Genomic DNA, 10,414 nt, shown 5'->3' with positions numbered 1-10,414 from the left:
TTTTCATTAAAATTCAAAGCAACTTTTAAGAAAAAAGCAAAAAAAAAAAAAAAAAAAAAAAAAAAAAAAAAAAAAAAAAAAACCTACCATAATCTGAAGCCAAAATATAGAAGGTTAGATAGTAAAATCAAAAATCGTTTAACTTTTAATAAAAACAAAAAAAACTAAAATGCTATTTCAAAAACAACTTTTCATAATCAGCGTCAGCAAGGATCTCTAGCGATCAATAAAACCGCAAAGGGAGCTTGAATATAATTACGCAATCACAAAAAAATTACCATAAACGACAAATAGGTGTGAATTACTTATTTTTTTAAGCTACCCTTGAAGATCAGGGCGATCAGTTGTCATAAATTTTCGTATCAAAACAAACATGCGTCAAAAACAAAGCACACGTGAACAAACGAACGGTGAAAGAGCGTTATTTACGGAAAAAGAGAGCGGTATGCGAGGCCAACAAGGGCATGAGAACGCATTACTTGTAATGAACAAATGTGCGACAAAGTGTGGGTGTACAGCGAGGGGGTGAGTTTGTCCAGTGCGGCTGGCGGCAAGTGGTGCGTTTATCAAGTGCGGCTGGCGGCAGGTGTCTGTTATTAGCGCCATACGCTGATGGCGCGTCTATTTGGCGCGTCTATTTGGCGCTTGCTGTTGCGAAAATTGGACGGCTACTGTTAGGCCGTGACTTTGGCATTTGCTTTCAATTTCATTGCTCGTTTGCTTTACGCTTCGGTTAAGGCTTTCCTACAATAGTGGGAATTTATAGCCGGTTATTAGTCATGTTTGCCAGTTTAGTTCTATTAACTGCGTTATGATTACTCATTACGTTTATACAAATAGTTATCTGTGTCTGTCATTTTATTATTTTCAACACGTACATTGCATGAATTGCATATTGTCTTTATCGTTTTTCGCTTTATAAATGTTTGTTAAAATTTAGCACATTTTCATACGAGCGTATGCAGCACTTGTTCAGCGCGTCGCTTTTGTTTACAATCACGGGTAATCATATTTTGCGATATTTGCATTACGTTGTAGTTGTTTTTCGCCACTGGCGGTGGCTCGCAATTATCTTATCAAGCAAACTAGATTTGTAGACGAAGGCGCTTGACGCGAAAGCATAAGATCTCGGTTCCTGCAGTCAAAAATTACTGTCGTACACTCGTTTAGTATACGCGACTGAGGATTAGAGCGACGCGCTTTGCCAGGCGATAGCCAGCGCGACAGACGAACGCGCAAAGTCACGATATATCCGTAGTACCCTTGTACTTTAAGATCGCAGCGCTAGCCTGCGCGCGCTCGTAAAGAGCGCAATCAGAGATTTTTATATAGACAATGAAACTTAAGCGAGCGGTTGTAATCAACGAATCCGGGTTAATCAAGCAACAGTTAAGTTAACTTCACGATCAGCGCAGAGCGCGCGCAAATTGTTGGAAAAAGTTCTACACACACTAGCGCGGCGTGGAGAGCCAAAGAGCGTAGCGCAAGCATACAGCTAAGCACTAACTGTCAACAGTCAAAGTTTGCTCAGTTTTTGTTATTAACGCGTTTGTCATTGTTGTTGCGTTTTATTACTACTGCGAGCGTCGCCATATAATGGTTATGTTTCTGAAATAAATTAGTTGAAAAGAAGGCAAGCGTGCTCAGTCACATACGATCCTACGACGCGCATCGCTGAACGCGGAAAGCTTGCGCGCAGTGCACGAACGAAACGAAAGCAAAAAAAAATTATTAAAAAAAATATATTTGGGCAACAAATTGCAGCAATTGACAGAATAAAAAACAGAATTAATTTTAACATTTACAGTAACAATTAAAGCTCACTAAAAAGCTACGCGCTACTAAAAGTCGCGTAAAAAAGCGTAAAAATCCAACTAGCGGAGCTACAATACATGAGCGCCATGAAAGACAATAGACTCACCACGGCCGATCGCCGTTTCCTGCGCAGTCTACTGACCGATCTAATCATTTTCATTGTGCTCGGCATACCGATCCTCATATGCGAGTTTGTGCTAGAACCTTTTCGTCGCGGCTTCTTCTGTGACGACGAGTCGATACGTTATCCTTTTCGTCCAAACACGATAACCACAGTCCTCCTCGGTGTAATTGTTGTGGCAGTGCCAGCGTTAATAATGCTTTTAGTCGAATTAACGCTCTTCTATCGTTGCGATCGCATACGCGAAACGGTGTTGCTGCTCGGCTACAAGGTGCCCGCCTGGCTGGTGGAATTCGCGCAACATGCGCTCTGCTTTACATTCGGTGGTCTGCTAACGTTGGAGGCGACGGAGATCGGCAAGTTCACAATCGGACGGCTGCGTCCACATTTCATCAGCGTGTGTCAGCCACAGTTGAGTGACGGCAGCACTTGCGAGTCGCCACAGAATCTGCATCGCTACATTGAGAATTATGTTTGCGTGGGCAGTGGCTATACGTCGGAAGACGTGTGGCAGGCGCGTCTCTCCTTCCCCAGCGGTCATTCGAGCTTGTGCTTCTTCGCGCTCACTTATGTCGCCATTTATCTGCAGTATAAGATCACCTGGCGTGGTTCGAAATTGACGCGGCATTTTCTGCAGTTCACACTCGTAATGTTGGCTTGGTTCACGGCGCTGTCGCGCATCATGGACAACTGGCATCACTGGTCGGATGTGTTGTGCGGCGGTGTGTTGGGTCTTGCAATGGCCTTGATTACCGCGCGTTATATAACAAAAGAGTTTAAGACCCCTAAAGCGTGCTTGCGTGTAGAGCTGCCGCGACAGGACACATGCACGACGCTGAACGAGATCATACCGACGCCGCCACCGTACACGTTGGAACATGGCGTGGATGCCAGCATGCCGTCGCTGCAACGGGCGAGCAATGGCAGCGGCACGCAGAGCTTCAGCAATGAGCAGTATTGCTCAAAAGTGTGATTTTTGGTGGCGGCAGTAGGGGAAGCGGAGTAATTTTATACTTGTGATAGTTATCATATAAGTGGTTGGAATATTGTGAAATGCTGTTAACGTAAAGTGGGAATTATGCAGCAAGCAAAGAGTAAACAGCTACTTGAAAAAGTGTAACCAAATGAAGTGTGAGTGGGAACAGTTTTTAAAATTAAGCAGTAATATAAGCGTATAATACATGTGTTACAAGTATTTAGAAGTGAGAACAGTTTTGAAAATGTTATACAGCACGCACTTGCCAGTAAACAATTATGACTGGAGAGCTTTAAATGTTAGCTTTTGTTAGACGTAATTATGTATATTTCGTGTTAAGCGGACTATTAACTTTTTCAGTATTTTACTAAAATTAAGAGTATTTCAATGTCATTTTGCAAAAAAGCGCTAACGGACATGGTAGGAAAAGAAAACAAAGTGAAAGTGGGAGCAGTTTAAAATAAATGTAAATCAGCTAAATTTAAAATGCGGCGCATTAATTAACAATAATTAACAGAGTATTACTATATTAGTATTAGTATTATTATTATTATAACAAACTGGGAGCAGTTTGAAATCAATGTTAAGCACCCCAATTTGACTTTTCTCGGGTTCATGAACAAAAAAAGCTAAGTAGAAAATAGTATACTTTCACCAATATCGTACGAAACAAACTGGGAACAGTTTTAAGTAATTGGAAATCAGCAAAATTGAAACATAAACGTCTTAATATACAAGTATTTGAAAGAAAGCTGCACCAAACAAACTGAGAACAGTTTTTTAACACTGAGAACAGTTAACCTTTCATAACCAACCATAACTTAAACACAAAATACATAAAAATAGATACGAAAACCAAAGATCTTTTAATTTTTAAGAAAAGAATATTGCAAAGTAATTATTTTTAAAAAATTATAAAAAATAAACTGTAACACAGCGGTATTAAGTATGGTACCAAAATAAATTTTTATTGCAAAACGCAAACCTAAGCAGATTTTGATGTCATTTATCTAAGCATAAACAGAAAAACACTGATTTCTCAGTTTTATTATTAAGTTACGATGTATTTGAAAACTTATTCCTAATTTCCGCCGCCACAGTATAAATTTGTGTGTACATGTGCGCATGTGTGTATGAGCCATAGCTTTAATTGTAACTTTTTAATGTAAATTGCAATTCAGTTTAAATCAGCAGTTTTGTGGTTACTTATAAAATTACGTTTAAGTAATTATTTAATAATAAAGCGAACACAATTGATATTTAATCTAGTGGAAGTTATCTCGCCTTAACAACGGTATGTATATTTAGGGAACACTGTCGGACGCGTTCTCCAAGTTTTTGTATGAGGAACAACGATTAATATGAAAAGTTTGGGTATTTTGGACCCGACTAAAGTGAGAAATAATTCCGCAAAAGTTGCATAGAGTAACAATTAAACCAGTCAGCAATGAAAAATTTTGCGCTTGCGGTTTGCCTTTAACGAATCGAAATTCCATATATAAATTCCATTCATGAAAGCGAAATTTTAAAAATAACCTATACACCAGAGACACCACCAGTATTACTCAAAGCATGCAAATAATGATTTACAAATACAACAAAAAAATAACAAATCAACAACAATTAACATTCCAGCATTGTTTGGCTGTGCTTAGCAACCACATTACGATGCCTCATACTCGTGCTTCAGATGACAATCAGGTGAATCATACTGATTAAAAAATGTTACATTCCAATGCGCAACACGCCTAGCGCCGTTTAGCAGGTATCATTTTTATATGGGTATTAAAATAAATTTTTTCGCTGTACTGCACTGGTAACAATACTGTATAGAAAGTAACCAGTGACCGAGGTAAGTGAAGTTGAAAAAAGGCTATCAGCAGGCATTTGTTGCCGCTTTAGTGGCTTACTTCTAACACAGTATAGAAAACAACTAGTTACTAACTAGTTTTATTTAGGTGAGTTCAGTTTAAAAAAGGCTATCAGTAGGCATATGTTAACATTTTAGTGGAAAAATAATAATCAGCAGCAAATATGCTCGGTTTAGCAGACTAGTACCAAGACTGTACAGAAAACAACTAGTTACTAACTAGTTTCATCAAGGTGCGTTCAGTTGGAAAATGTTACCAGCAGCTGTCTGCTGTATTTTTATTAAAAAAAAATTAACAAAAAATTGGTTTCATGCCGCCTACTTGACAAATAGTCCATACGGAACTAGTTCATAGTCGCTGAAATTTGATGACGTAATTTATTTTCTGCAATTTTGAAGCTGCTTAGCGTTTCTGCGAACAAGTCTATATGTAAGCATGCCAAAAGTACATATGGCAGTACATCCTTACCTGCATATGTCAAGCTTACCTGTGGCTTGTTTCTCACAGCTCGGCTACCTGCCAACTTCAACAAAGAAGTTTCAACATACGCATATATATACATGTATATAAATGTATATAATATATGTGTGTATAAATTATGTATCACACAATTAAGTAAAAACATTTGTCCATTGGCGTACAAAAACAATATGCTTTTATTGCGCTTTTAACTTCCTGTTTTGTTTCCATTTAAGCATTAATGAGTTTTCGTTGTACTATTACACATATTATATTATTTGTTAAATGCGAAAAAGTAGCAGCCTTGAGAACGAGAATTTAACTATATAAACGTTTCTTGTTGCTTGGTTGCTGAAAAAAGCTGGTTGGTTATAATCTGTAACACTCGCAAAACTAGCGAAACTAATTCGGGTTTTTAGAAACTTTTCAGCCAGTATTTATATAAACTGAACCAAGTATATTATTTAGTATCCCACGATGTCTGCAACGCACAGCAGAAAGCGATGGAGACCCTGTGAAACTATAAAGAAATGAACAACACGATGACCTATGTCTATTGTTCGTGTGTCTTTTAGTCTGTCTGTATATATAATTAGTTACTCAATTTTTGAGATATTGATTTAAAATCTTGGATATATTTTGTTCTCACAAAGTATCTGCTCCTCTATCGGAACTGCAGATATTGCACATGTATAGCATATAGCTGTCATACAAACTAAACGATGAAAATCCAGTCCTTGTACGGAAAACCTTTTTATTTTAGGAGATATCTACATGAAATTTGGCATGAATTATTTTCCAAGTCTGTGGTATAATCTCTGAAGAAACTGTTCAGATCAGTTTACTATAGCATATAGCTGTCATACAAACTGATCGCTTAAACTTAAGTCCTTATATGGAAAACTTTTTCTTTTGTTGAGCTATCTCTACGAAATTTCAAATATATTATTTACTGAAGAAACGGCACTGTCTGTAAAGAAATTGTTGAAATCGGACGACTGTAGCATATAGCTGCCATACAAACTGATTGATCAAAATCAAAATAACGATTTTCTATATTCTTTTCTGTTATAATAAATAGAATTGTGAATTTTTGAAGGATAAAGAAAGTAGATTTATTAAAAAACAAAAACGCTATACGAATTAATCTAAATCTAAATCATGTTATTCGTCCTGTTTCAAAGAAAATCATATTAAGGTCCAATTATCAGCACGAAAGTGATGCCTTTGTGGATTATACTCTACAGAAATCTTATCTGGCAAGCATTACAAAAATTATTTAATGCTTCTAAACATTTACCTGCGCTGGCTGGTGCTCAAAAGTGAACTCAACAGCGCCCATCCCCTAAATAATTGGCAGAGAGCTGCAGCGTCAGCTCAAGTTGCTCGTTGTGTGCGCTTCTCTACCTAGATTTTACTAGTTTGTGCAAACCTTACAGAAACAACATTCGAAATGTGATGCCAGAGTGATGCTTATGAAAAAACTCAGCATTCGAAAAGGAACACTTCATCCCTGAGTGATGCTTATGAATTAACTGAACATTTTTAACGATGATACTTCAGTTACTCCATAAAGATCACTCTGAGATCACATTTTGTATGTTGTTTGTGTAAGGTTGTCTTGAATGTATGATATTTGAGTTATGCCATAAAGATCACTCAAGCAACACATTTCATTTGTAGCCTGCGTAAGGCTGTGTTTAATTTTTTCGCTGCATTTCTAGAATTCTCAACCATCTTATATATTTCTTCACTCATATGCTTTGCTGTTTCTGTTGCAAAATTACCTTCACTTCTCTTCAGTTGTCGAATAAATCTTTCGCCTTTTACTAAAGATTTCCGTGGAGAGGAGTAACTAATAGGTCTGTAAAAATTTTTTTCAAAGGCTCAACTTACCTTGCGAGGCACTGTTGGGCCGTTAATGAATACATACAAATTATAAAACAGTAAAGGAAATATATGAGGTTTTTAAACTGAGTAAAAGAATTGAAATTTTCAAAAACATATTGTTGATAGCCCACATGTCTGTCTCTTTCCAGTAAATTAAATTTCTCAATTTAATTAAAATTTATTATTTGTGACTCAATTATTTCTCTAATTATATTTTTTGTTTTACTAATATTACTGACTCTGTGCTTCCATTTTAAGCTATCACAATTAGATATTTGTCTATTTGTGCCCATCGCCACGTCGCTCCCAGCTCTTGTTCATAAGCACCCTTCCACACAAAACATTTGACAGCTCCGCATGCAACTATTCATCTTCAGTTGTCTCCGCTCATTGTCACTCCACTGCCAAGCTGGCATAATAAAGTCAGTTGGAGTACATCAATAGACCCCTGCGGTGTAAACCACACTCACCATCAAACATTTCACACAACTATTGTACTGCAGAGAGACACAAATATGTACATGTATGTGTGCATCACTCTCATCATTATCATTGCAGTTGGTCTTGTGTGTCGAGTGTCCGTGTTTCAATTGAATTTCGTATTCAATTCAATTACAAATTGATTTATTATTGCGGACAACCACCAGCCGGGTTGGTGGCTGGTTTGTGCACAAAAACAAAAACCCTTGCATTTCATTGTCTTAAGTAAGACATTAGTGTGGTTAGAATAGGTAAATAGCAGCAATGAAGCACCAACCTGTAGAGATATGACTATGCGCATGCGCATGCATTCACGTCGCAAATCGTTTGGCGGTAGAGATGTGTTGCAGCAGATAATCCCTATTGCATTCGGCGGGTGGTCAAGATACTGACTACTGTCTAATTTGATAAGAAAAATGTGTTAAATTTATTGTTGCCACAGTTGGAGTAAATTTGAATTTTGAAGTGACACAAAAGTGGTTGGTGGCTAATTAATTGTTGGCTTACGGTGAGTAAAACTGAAATATGTTGTGGCTGTCAAAAAATTCATTCATAGCATTATTAATAACAATTCTACCAGAAACGAACTGAATCTTGACAAGTAATCAGCTAATTCACAAGTCGCAACCAAGTTCTGGCTGGTTTTTTTTTTAGTGAAAAGGCACCTTAGAGAAAAATAAGCTTAGAGAAATGGTCACAAAGTATTGCCCAACGCTAGTTGGAACCTTTTAGCGACCTTTCTGGAAACTCCAATACCTTTATGACAAAACCATCTATCTTGTGATGCTGTTCCAGCATCTAGCTGTTTTACAATGTCGTCTTGTGAGTGGAACTGCTTCTAAGCCAGCAAATGGGCCATCGACTTTAACAGATAATAAACCGACGCTGCAATAGTCTGAATCTATCGACAGTGATGATTTGAGAGTAAACGAATCTAATTAACCAACTCAAAGAAAAAAACTTCTATACTATTAGTAGTTTGTATCTTGCAATGTATTCATGATTGGCCTAACATAACCATGAAAGGAAAGTTGAGCCTTAGAAAAAAATTCTGATAAACCCCTTGATGACAACTGTCTACGGAAATCTTTAGTAAAAGGCGAAAGATTAATTCGTCAATTAAAAAAGAAGACAAGGTAAATTTACAAAGCAAAGGATATGTATAAAGAAAGATATGAAGTGGTTGAGAATTCTTGAACGGCAATGAAACATTAGGAAAATAGGATCACACGAGGAACACAATTGAGAGGTTTTACGAGACGGGATTGCAAAATGTATGAAAAACCAGTTAAATTTAGCGCTCATAACCAGATTCATGAGCTGAGAGAGCGGTTTGCTGGCACATCTTTAAGGGATGAGAGCTGTTGAGATCACTTTAGAGCACCGGACGACGCTGGCAGCACATTTCTAGGGCGATGAGAACGATCTGCAGGCACATCTTTAGGTGATGAGAGCTGGTGAGCAGCACATTTTTAGAGAGTTGCGAAATGCTAAGATCACTTTAACGAAAAGGCAATCACTTCACAGGTAATGATTGAGTCATACCTTATACATGCTCTCTTGCTGCAAGATATTTTGATATCTTAAACTATCTTATCTTACTAATCTTGCCTTTAGCAGCCAAGTGCAATTTCTGCTTTTAACCCGCAATTAATTCTCTAATATTTATTCTCTTATAGTAAAAGTTTTGCTGGCATACACGCTATCAAACGAACATGAATCTAATTCTGAGAAACGGCGTGGAAATTTTGATTACAAAGTACCACAATTTAGCAAAGAAATTGTCATAAAATAATTTGTATATCAAAGAGTTTGCTTTTTTCACAAATATGATGCAGTGTTATAAATTAATTTAAGCATCTCGTACAGTAAATATTTTGAAGAGTGTTTCGTAGACGCCAGATATTTTCACTGTAAAGCACTTTTTGTCAGAGCGTGGAATATTTCTCGCACATGAGTCATAGTAACCGTTATGTTGGCTTGCGGATTTAGTAAGTCGATTAATAAAGCTATATATCTTAGCCAAGTTGAGCGTGTTTGTAGCAAAGCTTGTTTGTCTGAGTTAATCTCCGCGATTTTGCGAAAATACAAACACCTTTTTCTTCTACATTGGCATAGGCACCTCTTAAGCGATTATAGTCGAAAATACAAACGTACAGATAATAAAAAAATATATGTTGGCTGTTTAAAAAGTGATAAAAATGTGGAACTCTGTAATTATTTGGATGGTTTGTATAACTTTATAGCCAAGGTACAATCCAAAGAGTTTTATTGCTGATTAAGAATAACCCGATGTCAATTTTTGGCAATTTTCTTGGGTTGTTTATATGAGCGGATTATTAACACGAAATGCTAAGATCATAACAACTCCGAAAATTCTGATACCTAAATATTTATGTATGTATATGCATTAGGGTGGTTCCAAAAATATATTATTTCTTCCATCCTCTAAAAATGGTTCTTAGACACCTCTACAAAGAGGGAGATTATTAGCAAGTAATGTTAAAAAATATTATATTAGGGCGGTTCCAAAAAATTTAATATTTTTTGCTTAGACACTTCTACAAATGAAGGAGATTATTGACATGATATGCTAAAAAATATTATATTAGGGTGGTTCCAAAAAAAAATTTAATATATTTTTTTCATTTAATGCTCTGAAACAGATTCTTAGATAACTCCACGAAAAAAAAAGAGTACTAACATGAAACATAACAACTCTATAAAGTGCATACATATATACATATAAGGGTGGTTCTACAAAATATAAAATGTATTCCTTTCATGCTCTGAAAAAGGTTC

The 10,414-nt window shown here is 36.7% G+C and overlaps 1 protein-coding gene across 1 annotated transcript; it reads left to right on the top strand.

Moving 5' to 3' along the window:
• Nucleotides 1–1,645: 1,645 nt before the first annotated feature.
• Nucleotides 1,646–4,176, top strand: LOC108972228 (putative phosphatidate phosphatase). Its single transcript, XM_018938750.1, has one exon. It carries the CDS (start codon nt 1,893–1,895, stop codon nt 2,907–2,909), a length of 1,017 nt encoding a protein of 338 aa, XP_018794295.1. The 5' UTR covers nt 1,646–1,892; the 3' UTR covers nt 2,910–4,176.
• Nucleotides 4,177–10,414: the final 6,238 nt, after the last annotated feature.

Source organism: Bactrocera latifrons, unplaced genomic scaffold (assembly GCF_001853355.1).
Source record: "Bactrocera latifrons isolate USDA-ARS-PBARC rearing strain unplaced genomic scaffold, ASM185335v1 scaffold_389, whole genome shotgun sequence".
In the NCBI taxonomy this organism is placed as follows: domain Eukaryota; kingdom Metazoa; phylum Arthropoda; class Insecta; order Diptera; family Tephritidae; genus Bactrocera; species Bactrocera latifrons.
Note: the sequence above shows the minus strand (reverse complement) of the source record. Positions and strands in the feature narration are given on the sequence as shown.

Coding starts and splice junctions, on each gene's coding strand:
- LOC108972228 (XM_018938750.1), top strand. CDS start 1,893: ATGAGCGCCATGAAAGACAATAGACTCACCACGGCCGATCGCCGTTTC.